This window comes from Arachis hypogaea, chromosome 6, assembly GCF_003086295.3.
Source record: "Arachis hypogaea cultivar Tifrunner chromosome 6, arahy.Tifrunner.gnm2.J5K5, whole genome shotgun sequence".
Lineage (NCBI taxonomy): Eukaryota > Viridiplantae > Streptophyta > Magnoliopsida > Fabales > Fabaceae > Arachis > Arachis hypogaea.
Window position 1 is genome coordinate 4,549,042 of NC_092041.1, and position 17,598 is coordinate 4,566,639.

At 28.2% G+C, this 17,598-nt stretch overlaps 1 protein-coding gene across 1 annotated transcript; it reads right to left on the reverse strand.

Annotated features, from left to right (window-relative positions):
* Nucleotides 1-2,085: 2,085 nt before the first annotated feature.
* LOC112805190 (uncharacterized) lies at nt 2,086-14,754 on the reverse strand. Its single transcript, XM_072198047.1, has 10 exons — nt 14,750-14,754; nt 14,469-14,602; nt 12,409-12,801; nt 12,028-12,315; nt 11,111-11,268; nt 10,939-11,018; nt 10,718-10,853; nt 10,473-10,622; nt 2,508-2,561; nt 2,086-2,397 (listed from the first exon to the last, which is right to left on the reverse strand). The coding sequence occupies exons 1-10, from the start codon at nt 14,752-14,754 to the stop codon at nt 2,086-2,088; spliced, it is 1,710 nt and encodes a 569-aa protein (XP_072054148.1).
* Nucleotides 14,755-17,598: the final 2,844 nt, after the last annotated feature.

Consider the following 17,598-nt stretch of genomic DNA (forward strand, 5'->3'; position numbering starts at 1 on the left):
CTAGCGATACATAAAACAAGTCGCGAGTGTTTCTCGCTTAGGAGTTTAATCCAATATATTCTATCGTCATGTGAACTGATTAATAGGAAAATATCTCCAACTATTTGGTTTGAAGATAATACATTATGCATTGCTCAACTTAAGGGTGGATACATCAAAAGTGATAGAACAAAATATATTTCTCTCAAATTCTTCTTCGCTCATGACCTTCAAAATCAAGGCATAATTGATGTCTAACAGATCCGCTCAAGCGATAATCTGACTGATTTATTTATAAAGTCACTTCTAACATTCTTTTTTAAAAGATTGGTACATCAAATTAAATTGGAATGCGTCAATTTCGAGATATTAAATAATGTTGACAAGAGAGAAAAACTGTACTCTTTTTTCTTTGGTCAGATTTTTGTCCTTATTAGATTTTTCTTGACAATATTTTTAATAAGGCAGTTCTTATCATAAAGAATATTGTACTCTTTTTTCTTTACTAAAATTTTTTCCCATGATGTTTTTCTTTAGTAAAGTTTTAATGAGGCATAATTTTCAATAGACATGTAAGGAGGAGTGTTATGATATGAATATCTACGAATGGCTCAATTTTTTCATGGTTGGATGCTCATGTTACCAAGAGAGATTACATTTAAGATTGACAATGAAGACTCTATACATGTATAAATAGGCGTATGATCTAAGACAATATATACACAATATGAATATAAAACATTCATTTCTCTTTCTCTCTTTAGATGTATATGCCGCAACATATATAATATGAAGAGTAAAGTACAAATCCGTCCTTGACCTTTTTTACTGCGGACATTTTCGTCCTCGAGGTTTGGGAAATACGGTAACGTCCCTGACCCTCCAGAAAACTAGACATTTTTACCCCTCCGTTAGAGTGTCTCCGTTTAGCCCTGACGAAAAACGGTGACGTGGCTCCGTGGCGCTGAGGTGGCCGTAACGGGCTGCCACATTGGCTGGGCTTTTCAAAAGAGGACAAATATGTCCCCATAGCCCAAAACGCTGCCGTTTCTCCTTCATCCCCAATCTATGAAATCCTTGAACCCTAATCCTTCGAATGCGGTCTGAGAGTGAAGCGGGTGAAGGAAGAAAGGGAGCATTGCGACCATGGCATCCGAAGGAGTGTCGTCAAGCTCGAGAAGAGGCCCAGTCCCGAACGGCAATGATGGAAAAGAGGGTGTGTCACCAGGGTGCTTCTGTGGAGAAAATGCAATCCTATTCATGTCGAGGACGAGCAGCAATCCGAACAGATTGTTTCTGGGATGTCCCTTTTATAAGGTAAGCAAAGGACATCTGTGTAACTCCATTTCTATTAGGGTTTATCCTGAATTCCAACCATTTCTGAGCCTTGAGGATTGATTTTGTACAGGTAAGACAACCATGCTGCAAGTTTTTTTTTTGTGGCTGGATGAGCACGTAGCCGGTCTTGGTGTTGGTGTTACAAGGTACCTGGGGCAGGAGCAAATTCTGCATGGTGAAGAGCATCTCAGGATGAAAGACATGGAAAACAGGATACTGTTGTCGGAGAAGAGGATAGAAGCGTTAGAGGTTAAAAAAATCCAATTGGGTGGAGCATATGTGTGATGTTTGTTGTCCTGATTTTTGCTTTATTTAGTTATAAGGAATAATGTAAGATTGGTGAAAATGTTGGAAATGAAATGTAATAATCAGTTGTGCATCTGGTATCAATTTGGGTCATGTTTGTGATTATGTTTGTATGTAACAAAAGTTGGTAAAATCAAAGGAAATAAAAATTTCAACAACTGATATTTAGAGTGTAAAAGTATACATTCATCATCTAAACTGACATCAAAATAAAAGGAATGCTACCATTAACATCTGCTTATGTGACAAGTGCTGTTTTAACTCAAAATAAAGACCCAAAGAAATGCTACCATTAACATCTCCTTACTTGACAAGTGCTATTTTAACTCAAAATAAAGACCTAAATCAAAAAAAGAAATTGTATCTAGAATGTGTGGTTATCAGTTACAATGGGTCATATGTAAACAAAACAAAATCATAATATTGTCAGCCTTCACTCATGTTGATTCCCTAGATGCTAGGTCACTTGGAGTTGTTCTTTGGGAGACTTCCTGAGCTGCTGCTTCCTGCATTGTGCCAGACTGTTGTTGAACCAGTGGTGCCGGTGGCCTGAAGATCTTCTGCTTTGGTCTGAATTTGATGGTTTCGGGCGAGAAGTGTTGCTAACAATCTCTCGAACCTTGCCTGGAGCATTACATGGAGGGTTGTACTTAGGGCTGGTGGCCTAAATGGAGTGACTGTTGGGACCAGAGGTGCTATTACAAGCGTGGATCTAGTAACCCTGGTTGTAACTGGTGCAGCATTTGCATGAGTTGGTCCTGCTGCACTCTTAACCTGCACGCATGAGGAGACCAACCAATGGAAAAAAATTAAAGCACATGAACTAGGATTCAAACAACTAGGTATATCAAATTCATCACAAGGAGCACAAATTAAACAGTTACAGTAGTTGCTTGTTGCTGGGGTTGTGTGTAGGTTGGTTGGCTGCTTAAAGAGTCCTGGACAGTTAATGAACATGGGGTATCAGCATGATAATAAGACAGATTTGTCCTCTAACTTGTCTACACTGAGACATCCTGATCCTTGAGGAATACCTTACTAATACTCATTAACCCCTAAACTATATGGCAATCAGACAGATAAGTCCTTGACAACCTCATCTCTAAGCCAGCATTTGTATAGTAGTCTATAATCCAAACCAAATATACAATGCAAACTTACCACTTTTCGAGCTTGACGACACTCCTTCGGATGTCATGGTCGCAATGCTCCCTTTCTTCCTTCACCCGATTCACTCTCAGACTGCATTCGAAGGATTAGGGTTCAAGAATTTCATAGATTGGGGATGGAGGAGAAACGGCAGCGTTTTGGGCTATGGGGACATATTTGTGCTCTTTTGGAAAGCCCAGCCGATGTGGCAGCCCGTTACGGCCACCTCAGCACCACAGAGCCACGTCACCGTTTTCCGTCAGGGCTAAACGGAGACACTCTAACGGAGGGGTAAAAATGTCCAGTTTTCTGGGAGGTCAGGGACGTTACCGTATTTCCCAACCCTCGAGGACGAAAATGTCCGCGGTAATAAAGGTCAGGGACGGATTTATCCTTTACTCTAATATTAATATATGAATCATTTTTATTATAATAAAATAATAATATTAGTAAACATTAATACTAGAATTCTCTATTTATATTTTTTATTTTATATTTATATTTATTTATTTATTTATTTTACAACAATTTTGACTTTATTTTAATATTTTATTGGTTTAATTTTAAAAATTGAAATTCGGTAGAAAATTAAGTCAAACTAAATCGTTTTAAATTGGATACATTTTAATATATAATTAGTTTATAGAACTTTATAAATTGTATATAATAAATTAATAAAATTTTATCTTTAAAGATTCAATTTAATAAATATTATATTATATTTATATTAAAATAAATTATTTAACAAAAAATATATTATCTAAATTATTAATTGAAATATAAAAGTATAATATTTATGTTTCAATGTATTATTGAAAATTGGATGAATTTAGGTTTAAACGTGAGATTCAAATATTTTTGGATGAAAATTTTGACTTATTTGTTGGGAAGGAGGGAAATTTCGACGTCCTCGTTTAGACAACAGTGTGAAATATCTACAAAAAATTTCGATGTCTAAGTCAATAAGAGATTTAAATAAATTTTAAATCATATTACATTAGAAAAATACTTAAGTGTTGGGAGAATTTATAGAATGACAATGAAGACCTAGCTATTTTTTGGAGATAACTTTTTAAAACCATAAATATTTTTTTTTTTTCAGAGTGAAAAGTTATCATTTATATTCAGGTAGATTATCAGTTGATGAGTAGTAATCTAAATAATAAAAAAGCATCTAACTTAGAATCCATGTGAATAAGGTCACGGATTGGATCTAATACTATTGGGCAGGAGTTCGTACGGACCAATTTTAGATTTCTTTTTACATGTTTGTATATGCTACTATTAGGTGAAGTTTGTGCGGCCCAATTTTAGATTCTTTTTTACATTTTAGCAGAATGCGGATTAAACTTATATCTAGTGGAGTCCGATATAAACTAGGGGTGAGCACGGGTAGCGGGTACCCGATTACCCACCCGAATCCGAACCAAACCAATCAAATTGGTTCTGGAACCGACGGGTAATCGGGTCCAACCCGAACCAAACTAATGATATTTGCTGATGATTGGTTCGGGTATCGGTTTTGGGGGCGCAGAACCCGAACCAACCCGTATACCCGATCATAATTAATTAAATAATATATATATATATATATATATATATATATATATATATGACTTTTTATGTGTTTTCTAACTCATAACCCTAATCCTATCTCACTAATGTTTAGATTTTAATGTGTTTTGGTTTTAACTTCTTTCAAAGATTATTCACTAGACTTTTGTATTTAACTTCTAATATTTCTATTGCACTTTTATATTTTCATTAGACAAGATTATTTACTATTAATATGTTTGGATTTTGATGAGTTTAATTTTTAATGTATTTGGTATTTAATATGTTTGCATTATTTCTGTTGATGTTACATGTTTATTGTATTTCTTGAATTTTTAAGATAAAAATTTGCCAATTTAGTTTTTTTTTTAATGAATTTCAAAGTCATCGGGTACCCGCTACCCGAACCGAACCAATCCGCTCTTAATCGGTTTGGTTTGGTTCGGGTAGAAGCACAAAAAAACGCAAATCCAAACCAAACCAAACCAATTACTTTTTTATCGGTTCGGTTCTAATTTTACCTTGAACCCGAACCAAACCGACCCGTGCTCACCCCTAATATAAACAAATTTATTGCTAATTTTAGTATAAAATATTTATATTATAGAGTAAACTGTGAATATATTTTTGTTTTTTTGTGTATGTCTTTTGTTGAGATTTTATTTTTTATTTGTCTAACTTATAATAAGTTTTACTTTATTGTATCAAGTTTAAAAAAAAAATTAAAACAGTACATAACTTTAGGTTATTTTAGGAGTTAAACTCCAAAATGGTCTTTGAGATTGACGTCGTGCACTAAAATCGTCTCTGAAATTTCAATTGCACCAATTACGTCTCTGAAATTAAAAAAATACACCATGCTAATCTCCGACCAATTTTTCATTAACGGCGTGATGACATGGCATGATGATGTGGGTAGTTAATGACCCGTGTCCCTCCATAATTTGGCCACGTGTAATGGTATGATGATGTATTAACCAGTGACACGTGACATGCTGACGTTGATGGTTGTACCACGTGTCACAGTACTATTTGGTCACGTGTCTGTTTGTGCCACGTGTCGCAACAGTATTTGTTCACGTGTCATCCATTATGTGATCATTGTAGATGCACCAAATTAGTCCATCACTTTGCGTTAAGTGACTCATTTTAATCCTTGAAATTCAATGTTGTGCACCAAATTAGTCCCTTCACCAGTTTTTTCTCCTTTTTTTCAATAAATTCAAAATTCTTAATATCTTTAAATCTATTAATTTCAATTCTATTTTTCACATGTTATTTAAATACAAGTGTTTCTATAAAATATTTTTTTATTGCGAGTACCCCTAACCGCTGTATTAGAGTTGACGTGAAGATATTTCAAGCACCTCACTACCATCTCCGACCTCTTTCATCTAGACTGAAGAGGTCGAAGATGATAGTGAGGGTGCTTGAAGTGCCTTCAGTCTAGCCCATTACACACAATGAAAACGTGTATCATAAGAATCGAAAAAAATATATTTTAATTCTTGATTTCTTATTAAAAACATATTTTTTTAATAAAAAAATATGTCTAATCAATCATATAATTCTTTTTTATAATAACATACTTATGGATTACAAAATTATCAATGTTAAATTATTATAGAAAAAATTATATAATTAAAACTAAAATCTTAAAAATTTTGATAAAAACACTTGTATTTAAACGATATGTAAAAAAATAAAATTGAAATTAGTGCATCCAAGATATTGAAAATTTTAAATTTTTAAAAAAATGAGAAAAAAATTACAAAACTAGTGAAGGGACTAGTTTGATGCACGACATTCAATTTCAGGGACTAAAAGAAGTCACTTAATACAAAGTGAGGGACTAATTTGGTGCATCTACAATAATGACATAATGGATGACACGTGGACGAATACTGTTGCGACACATGGCACAAATAAACACGTGGCCAAATAGTAATGTGACACGTGGCACAACCATTTACGTCAGCATGTCACCTATCACTGGTCAACACACATATCATTGCACATGACCAAATCATGCAGTGACAAGTGTCACAAACAGCCCACGTCATCATGCCATGTCATCATGTCGTTAACGAAAAATTAGCCAGAGACTAACGTGGTGCATTTTTGTCAATCTCAGACGTAATTAGTACAATTAAAATTTTAGGAACGATTTTAGTGCACAACACTAATCTCAGGAACCATTTTAAAATTTAACTCTTATTTTAGGCTATCCAAATCCAGTCTAATAAAATATATTTTGGATCCGAGTAGAATTTTGTGTCGAATTAGCTTTAAACATTTCTAATATATATTATATCAAGTTATCAAATTTTGTAAAACATATAAAATTATCTAATGAAATTTATACAATTTGTGATGCACGAATACTTATACGATACGATATGGAACAGGCTGACACGCGAATTTTAAAATCTTATAAGACACGGGACACGCACACATATAAAATATAAAATATTTTTTAGATAAATCATAATGATATTTTGATATTTTATTGATATTAAAATATAAATTAATTTTTTAACTATTTTTAATATCTTATTTTAATTACATCAAGTAGTTAAAATATTTTTTATTTTAATAAATAATAGCATATATTATATCTAAATTTATTTCAAGAATATATGTTAAGAATAAGATTGGACATACTGACACGTTATGGTATTTAGGTGTATTCAAACGTGTCTGAAGAAGAATTTTTTATTTTTTATTGAGACACGGTTGAACACACCGAACATGCGTGTCAGACGAATATCAATAAATATTGTATCTAAAATACATCCAATATGCGAATACGATAATTCAACGAAGCGTTTGTGTTTTATAGCATACAATCATCTTAAATTTCCTTTTTTTTATAGGACTGAATATTATTAGGAATTAAATCAACTTAATGCTTGTTGCAAAAATTAGATAGATCTCCTTTACAAAAAAAATAATAGACTTCCCAGAATTGATAGGCTTATAATAGATAGAAACAGAAAAGGGAGGGGTTAGCGAATATTGAAACATGTGCAAAATCTAGACTTAAAATTATTTTAGTAATTCTATAATGAGTAGTACTATGGTATATTTAGGGCTAATTTTATTTTGTTATAGTAGTAGGAGTGATGATATATTTTAATATTGTAATTTTTGGTGTTTTTTAAAATTGTGGAAAATACACAAATTAGAGGTCTGATTTCATTGCAAAGAGAGAGGGGGCACAAATCGGACCCAGGACTTTCTGAAATCGGACCCAGAGTTTTCTGCTAGTACACAAATCAGACCCAGGATTTTCTGAAATCGGATCCAGGGTTTTTTGTCAGTACATAAATCGGACCCAGGGTTTTCTGAAATCGGACCCAAGATTTTCTGCCAGTACACAAATCGGACCCAGGATTTTCAGTACCTCAAATCGGACGGTCCGATTTCTCTTGGATAGTCATCATACGCCAGTGAATCACCATACACCCCATAACTCAGATATACACCATTTCTTTCATCATATTAAAAATAAAAAATTCTATATTTAGATCGGATGAGTTGACCTGGGCCCTGGGAAAAGGAAAATTTGTTTTTAACAAGCCGGCCACTCACATACATGGGTCATAAACGTCTTTTTTTTTACGGATAATGAAGTAGATAGGTTAGTTAGTTTGTATGATATACGACAGATATAGAACACAACACGACATAAGATATACTGATACGCAAATTTTAAAATATTATAAGACACGAGAATACGCATACATATAAAATATAAAGTATTTTTTGGATAAATCGTAGTAATATTTTAATATTTTATTGATATTAAAATATAAATTAATTTTTTTAATTTTTTTAATATCTTATTTTAATTATATTAAGTATTTAAAATATTTTTTGTTTTAATAAATAATAATATATACTATACCTAAATTTATTTCAAGAATATATGTTAAGAATAAGACTGGACACGCTGATACGTGATGGTATTTAGGTGTGTCTAGGTGCATCCGAAAAAGAATATTTTATTTTTTAATAAGACACGGTTGAACACGGCAGACACACGTATCAAATGAGTGTTAGTGAGTGTCGTGTCCGAAATATATCTAACACGCAGACACGACAACTCAGTGAAGTGTTCGTACATCATAGGTTGGCCCACATATATTCATTGTCCATTAATTAATTAATACAATGACTAAATTATTTTAGGAGAATCGGTTAATAAAAAATATGTGGTTTTAAGTGAATCAAAAAATTTTTTTGTTTGACCAAAAAATAATCAAAATTTAATAAACTAATTAATTTTTGTGGGCTTCTTTATTTTTTTATTTATTTTTTCAATTTAAATTTATTGTTTGGAAGAAGCTCACGAAAAATAATCGGTTCATTAAATTTTGGTTATTTTTTTGTCAAACTAAAAAAATTCTATTTTACTTAAAATCACATATTTTTTATTAACCGATTCTTCTAAAATAATTTAGCTGCGGTATTAATTAATTGATAGACAATATACACATATCGGTCAATTAGCCTATCCACTTCATGATTTGTAAAAAAAGAGGTTTATGGTGTGTGTATGTGAGTGGCCGCCTTTTAACAATGATGAATGTGTTTGGCTTAGCTTTAAAACATTAAACATACATCTAGTTTTTTTTTTTTTTTGAAAATTTTACTTTTTTTTGTTTATTTTTCTTTTATTTAACTATTTTTTTTCTTCTAAATACAAACATGATTCTATTCTTCAATTCAGATTTACCTAAAACTAGAAATTTATATTAAAAACCAATTAATATATATTTATACATTAATATATAATAATTAATTTAATCATTATTTTTTGTATACACGTATCGTGTTTTTAATAGAAAATCTACTACTTATCAAAAACCCTAAGTCACGATTAAATATTTAAATCTATTGATTATTATTAAGTTAAACTCCCATCACCTAAATAGACTTGCATCCGACCAATATCAAGCATGTTATAAGTAATCAAAATTAAATTTCCACAGAGTTCATTTTTATATATCATATATCATATATAATAACTAGAGTTTATAACCGGAATAAAGCTCTGCTCTATATGAAATTACTAAGAAAAAATAAGAAAAACGGGATAACATACATAATTAATGGGGACACATAGAAAGCTAAGCTTTCTGAATATGATGATGTGCCCAATAAGTTCTCAAGAATCCATCCCAATTTGCATTATTGTTTGTTTATATTATTAGGATTCTATGCAGTTCAAGTAACGCGCCTTGGAGTTCCATCGTTTTCAAATTCGAAGATTATATCTTCTTCAGGTTTCAGCAATTCCATAGTCTGCAGCCAACACTCAAAATAAGTATATATAATAACAATAATAATAATAATCATTCTTATTCCCTCTGAATAAAATTGCATGCATTGTATGTTATTGCACAATTTATCAACTTCTAACTTGAATGTTTGTTGCCGATGAGTAATAACTCAAAGGCATAGTCTCCCCATACTCAATAAAGAGGTTGCGGGTTCGAGTCTCCTATTTTTGGTAAAAAAAAAAAAAAACTTGAATGTTTGTTTTCGTTTAATTTAGTTTGTTTCTCCCCTCGAAGTATGATGAGTTTCAAGTAACAATTATATACTATCTCACGAATATTTTTGCCCCACAATTTAAAGTTTAAATTGATAAAAAATAAATAAATAATTATATTGCTAATACAAAAAGAGAGGTATCATAAAATTAAAAAAATGAGATATATGCATTTTTATTTAGGTAATTAGTATTAGCTAAAAATTATTAAATAATTGTATTATTAGTTAACACAATTTATTATTTTGACCAATAATTAGCCAACAATATTTAAAAATATTGACAAAATATAGTGTTGGATTGCTAAACTAAAAATAATGATGGACTACTAAACTAAAAATATGGACCAATATAAATTAAAATTATTAATTTTTAAATTTCTATCATATATATTAATATCTAAATTATTATCTTAGGCAACTATTTTGTTAAAATACATGTGCATTAGTAAGAATAAATATAGTCAATCAATTATAACTTAAATAACATAATTTTTCATATTCATTTATAAGTTGTAGATTTATAAGTTGTAGATTTGAGTTTTACTCTTAACTTTTGAAAGAAAAGAAAAATAATAAATGCTTGCCTGAACCATGCGAGGACGCAAGAATGGAGAATGCTCAACACAGAGAGAAGCAGTCAAAAGAAGACGTTCCACCTGCTCTATGTCATAATCTTCACCAAGTGATGGATCAACAAGCTCCTTAACATTATGACCATTAATTAATGGCTTTGCCTGTAATAACACATAACACATTATTAATTATTATAGTTAATTACCACCCACACACAATAAATTAAAATAATCTATACACATACATGGATACATACCCATATCAAAATGCTTTGTTGCAAATAATCCAAGGCCTTACGCCCGGTTAAAATCTCCAGCAAGAGAATCCCAAATGCATAAACATCTGTTTTCTCATCTACTATGCCATGTGTCAAATATTCCGGAGCAGAATACCTACCAAATTTTATATATAACAACCTAAATAATGTTATTAAAATTATGAATAATACTAATTAGTACTATATATATATATATATACCCTAATGTGCCTTCAAATCTTGTGACATGTTGCTGATCAGCATCTGGTGGCAACCACTTTGCAAGTCCAAAATCACAAATCTGCATAAATTAATTATTATTATGGTAATTAAATCAGAAAAAAGAAAAGTGTTCATATAAGAATAAATCTTATTAATATAGTTAATTATTACCTGTGGCTCAAAATTTTTAGTGAGCAGAATATTATCAGATTTAATATCTCTATGAATGATTCGCCTGTGACAATGATCATGCAAGTACAACAGCCCTCTTGCTATTCCCAGCGCAATATTATACCTTCTATTCCAAGTTAATATGTGTCTATTTGGACCTGAAAATAAACTTTAGTAATTAAAAAGTGTCCGGAATATTGATACGGCATATGCTTATTACAAAAATACGGTCAATTATATATTTAAACAATAAAATAAAAAATAAAATATATTTTTTGTTTTTAATATTTATAATTTTTTTAAAAAATATTTTTAATATTTAATTGTATTTAATTTTGTCCCTAACATTTTAATTTGCATTAAAATTATCACTAAATGTTAAATTAATTTAAAATGTTCATAACAAAATTAAAATCATTTAAAAATAGTTTTAAAATGAGTCTTGTTACGCAATCAGCTATAACATCACCTATAATATCCAGAATAACCATCCGGTACTAGGGAGAATAAACATCTAATATTATAAAACTACTCATCCCAAAAACTTAAGCTATTTTGGGGTTCACCAAAGATTGAACTCTTGATCTTTCAGATCTAGAGCTCTAATATCATGTCATGATACCACTCTAATACCATGTCATGATATCACTCATTCCAAAAGCTCACGCCGATGAAAAAAAGGTAATACTAATGGTTATATTTTTAATACTCTGTAAACCTTCATTGTACACATTGTACAAATATTTCATTAGCTTCCTATACTTTCTCTTTGAAAATAAATTGAAAACGTTAATTATAAAATTGAATGAAATTAAATTCACTTTACCTAAAAATAAAATAAAAAACATATTAATTATTATTAAGAAAATAGTAACTATGATAGAAATTAAGGCATATATAATATAATACGTAGTGACCATGGAGAATAGAAGCTAAGCTTCCAAGTGGAGAAAGTTGGAAGACGAGGCAGAATTCCTTTTCTGAACTGTATCCAATAAGCTTTGCAGTATTAGGATGGTCGATGTAGGCAATGATGTTTAGCTCTTTCAGAAAGCTTGACGATGATGACGGCGACGACGAGGACGAGGAAGGCATGTTCTTATTTGCAGCATGAATCCCTTTGTTCAATTTTTTTATAGCTACCATTTCCCCATTCAGACGACCCTTGAAAACATCAGCATACCCACCTCTTCCAATTAAATTCTCTACATACAATTCATAAAAAAAAAAAAACAAGCATGTAAGAAATTATTTTATTACAATCATGTTGTTTAAAAATTATTATCTGACCTACGTACCTCTGCTAAAATTGTTGGTTGCATGACGAATTTGGAAGGATCTGAAAGCGATGAGAGGAGGAAAATTAAAGTTGCCATGGCCTCGGCTTGGCGGCGTCGGAGGAGGAGGCGGAGGAGGAGGAGGTGGAGGAGGAGGAGGAGGAGAAGGAGAAGGAGGAGAGGGCCTAGTAGTTGATGGTGATGATGCTCTTATATTATTATTATTCTTCTTCCATGGCTTAAAGATATTTTTCCATTTGAAGCTTAAACAAGTGGCTGGTGGCGGCAATGAATCTTCATCATGATCATCATCATGGGGTCGAAAGGGAAAGGGTGGTGGTGTTCTTGATACGGAATATTCAGATCTTGTTGGGGTTAAGGAATGTCTATTATCCCTCTCAATGTGCCTCGACCCTGAAAAACATTACACTCATCATGATAAAAGGTGGAGGAGTGTTAGGACGCCAACAATTTTTGTGATTTGTAGTTATTAAATATCTATCAATGATATTTTTAATAGTGTGAGATTTTGTCCAATAGTATAGAATTACTAATTTTTCCTTCATTAGTTACATATTTATCAGAATTTAATAAAGTTATTGGTCCCTAAACTTTTCTTAAAAGATACACATCATATGTAAAAATTAAGAAAAAAATAATAATGTTAGTATAATAGTAAAGTTATATTTTAATTATTTTTAAAATTATAATTTTTATTATTTATAAGTCTTATTATTTTAATTTAAAAATGATTAATAATATAAATTAACTTTTTTTTTCTAAAATGATTAAACAATTTTAGAGAATTCAAATTTAAAAATTAATTAACAAAATTGATATGTTAAACTTAACTATTAAAATTATTAATCATTACATATTTATATATAAATATATATTATTTAATTTATTTTTAATATATATTTTATGTTAATAACTAATTTTAATACCTACATAACATATTAGCATGGTTAAATTAATAATTTCTGTGACTTCCTTCTCACGTGATTATTTTTCAAAAAAAAAAAAACGATTATCACTAAAAATATTTTTTTAATAAAATATTTTTTACAGTCACTAGTTGTCAAACAAGTATTTAATATTATTAAAAGAGTATTTAAACTCTTTTTGAAGGTTGCTTAATTATTAAAAAATTTATTATTCTATTATTTTATATAATTTCACTAATTTTTTAATTAAATATTTTAAAATCTTTTAATTGAATTCAATATTAGATAAAAAAAATTATAATTATTTAAAACAAAAATAATTAGGTCTTTAAAATATTTCATAATCCATCCTACACTAAAAACTAAAATAAATATTTAAAAAATTATATTTTTAAACAAAAAATAGTTAGAAAAGGACCTAACTAAGTTTTTATTTAATATAAAGATTCATTACAAATTTAATTAAAAATTTGATAAAATTATAAAAAATAATTGAATAATTAAACTTTACTAAAATGTTTTTATTGACAATACTTATGTTGACACTTATTTTTACAATAAATAATAGCCAAATATCAATAAAAATATTGTCAATAAAGTTTTTTTTTTTAAGCAAGTATGACCATTAAAGTTATATATATTCGAATATTTTTTTTTTGGCAACCATTGACCGTTAATACTTAATAATACTATAATATTTTATGATAATTAATGATCATTAAAATACATTTGAACTTTTTTGACATAATCATTAATTGTAAAAAAAATACTTTTACAAATAATCACTTTTATACTAATAGTAGTCAATTTATGTTAAGTTTTGTTCTAGTAATAAAAATATTTTTATATAGAAATAATAGTTAAAAAATCTAAATAATTTAATATAATTGTATATATCCTAATATATTAACTATTATTTTAGGTAAAAATATGTTAATTTGAATAATTACTTTTAAAATCAATAAGTTTAATTTTGATACAATAGAATACAATATTTTAAATAACTATTTAAGTAGTTAATGTAAAAATATTAATTTTGTTAATATAACCTTAAATTGATCAGATACATTTATTTTATTATTACATTACATTAAAATTAAATTCATAATTAATAATTAATAACCTAATAATTACCTTGAAGTGGAGAAGGAGAAGAAAACAAGAAGCTGGTTCGCCTTCTGGGTTTTGCGGCGAGAGAAGCATCGTCCAATGAGAACTTCCTTTCTGAACCGCCACCATGGCTGCTACTACTTTTCTTCTTTCCAAACCTATCAATTAACACGCAAAATTAAATTAATTATTCTCAAAAACTTAATTAGGAATTGCTGTTTCTGTGCGCAGTCAAATACAAAAAGAAAATGAGAAAGCATTAATATAATATTAAATTAATTTATCTGCATTAATGAATTATGAACAGCATTAAGGACAGAGTTAAAATAAGGAAGCACCGCTACATTTTTTATTTTATTTTTTGGTTTCAAAATAGACTGTTTTAAGAATAAATATTATTATGCATGATAATAATAAATGAAATATATAGACTTTTTTGGACAGGGATTTATTTATTTTAAAATGACGGTTACGTTTTATATGTTATAAATATATTATTTGTAATATTAGTAAAAAGGCATTCATATCAAACAATTTTTAATTTGGATCATGCAACGATAAAAAGTATTTTTTTTAATGAAGAATGAAAATTATTTTTTGTACAATAGAGAAAAAAATAATAAAAATATCATGTACAATATATATACACTTTTTTGAAAAAATTATTTGTAATTTATATGAAAAATATTATTTATACACTAAAATCAACGATTAATGTATTTATATATAAATACATGTGTAGTTTATTTTATTTTTAATGTGTTTATATTCCAACATGTATTTTATAAGGGTGACTAACTTCGATGACTGAACATGTAACATAACCCAATTTCTATTTGATAGAAATTCAAATATGATAGTGCAGTCAACTTTATATCAAATTTATAACTGAGTATCATTAGATAAAAATTTAATTAAATTAGTTAAATTATTTAATAACATATAATCATCAATTTTACATGAATTTGACTACTGGGTCTTTGTCTTTTTATTTTGTTGGTTGATGGGTTTTAAATTTTAATAATATTTTATATATTGAATTGAACAGAAAACCAGAAAAACATCCGAACATATTTGCACGTGTATGTGCATGGTTAATTAATTAATTAATTAAACTCAAACCACCAAATTAAATGTGTTGGATCAGAAATTGAGAGATATGATGAACAACACTGCCAAAACGAAAAACAAACTAAATGTAGAAGTATGGAAGACCCATGAAAAAGAAAATTAAAAAATAATAACAAGAATAGAAGTATATAATATACGAGAAAATGCATGCATGTATACCAAAATCTGCTGGCCATTGAATTGATGAGGTGAAGATGATCGATAACAAAAGATTTGAAGGTGATGAAGAATGTAAAGTAGTTCTGGTCTCAGACACTTCACACACGCCTCTCTCGTTTCTGTGTATGCTCTTTTATAGAGTCTAGACTGTTATTTTTAAAGTTTTATTTGTTTTAAGTTAATATAATTAACTTTAACTTTTTGAAAATAAGAAATGACATTTAATTTATTTGTATTAGTTTCTGTATACACTTTTAAGAGTAAGATTCGAACCTGAGACTTTTAGATGAGGATGGAGAGATTATGTTATTTGAACTATATAGCTCGATGGCATATATTTCTATATTTTTAAATAATATATTAATATATATATATATATAAAATAAAAAATAATATTTACATATTAAAATTAATTTCTATGTATTTGTATATAAATATATGTGTAATTTAATTTATTTTTAATATGTATTTTATATTTTAATATATAATTTATATATTGATGACTGATTTTAATGTATATCTAATATTTTAAAAAATATAATACAAATATCATTTTTTTTATTTTATGGTATAAAAGACAAATTTTTTTAATCTTTATTTTTTATAATCACTTTTAATATAAAAATAAAAAAATATATACAAAACAATGCATGTAACATTTCTCTCTAAATTATTACGATTATAAGCTTGAATGTTGATATCCTCTAAAAGATTGAGAGGGATATATAGCAAATTTGTAGATAATTTGGAAGGAAACAAAATGTTAAAAATAAGTTGAAAACTTGTGTAGAATTGTTTTTATTTGAAGTTAATAATAAAAATATTAGATAATTTGATATATTTAATTATTTATTATTTAATATTTTTAGATTATAAATTTTATATGAAATTTTTTATGAGGACAACTATTTCACTATAATATAAAATGTAGGCCAGTCAAACATGAAGAAAAAAAATTATACTTTTCTCCAACTGTATAGTATAGTTTGGTTAAATTATAATATATGTTAAGTTTCAGGATTTTATTTTCTAGTCATAAACATAAATATTAAGTCAAATGGAGGAAGAGTTAGAAAATTAATTTTTTTCTCTATCCGCTTTTAATTTTATTTGATTTTTTCTTTTTTAAAAGGATGTTTTTGAAGTTGCACGAATATATGTTCAAATCTCATTTGGAGAATCTATATATGTATATTGTGCTCTCTTTAATTTATTCATTCTATGTTTGCTCTCTCTTTAATGCATACGATTTTTTTACTTAATAGATGGAATAAAGATAATATTTAATGAAACTTAACAATTTTCTAACTTAAATAAATGTTTAGTATCTTTTTAGAGAGTATTATTCTAAAGAATGTTGCTAGCACGTGTTATAAAGACACAATAAAAATGCCATGCAAAAAAATATTTTATTAAAAATTATTAAAAAATAATTTTTTTATTTCTAATACATTGAATGTATTCAAAATTTAAAATTTTTTAATAAAAATAAAATATAAATTCTCTTTAAATTTGTTAAAAATTTTAAAAATATTTAATTTTTATTTTGTTCTAATTTTATCCTAAAAAATTTTTATTTGTATCAAATATATTTTTAATAGTTAAATTTTCAAAAAATTTAGGATGAATTTAGTAATAATACATGACAACTATATCTAGTTTGCTTATGTTGAAGGTTTATTTTTGTAAAATTGTTACTAAATTAGTTCTATTTTTTTTTTAAAAATCAACTATTAAGGATATATTTGACACAAATTGAATTTTTTTTGGAGAAAATTGAAATAAAATAAAATTTAAATATATTTTAAAATTTTTTAACAAATTTCAAGGATAAAAAATATACTTTACCCTTTTTGTTATTATC

Bases quoted from the DNA above. Each gene is read 5' to 3' on its own strand.
- LOC112805190 (XM_072198047.1), bottom strand. The intron at 11,019-11,110 runs GTAATAATTAAC...TAATTTATGCAG, and splicing joins CTAAAAATTTTGAGCCACAG to ATTTGTGATTTTGGACTTGC. The intron at 10,854-10,938 runs GTATATATATAT...AAAATTTGGTAG, and splicing joins AGATTTGAAGGCACATTAGG to GTATTCTGCTCCGGAATATT.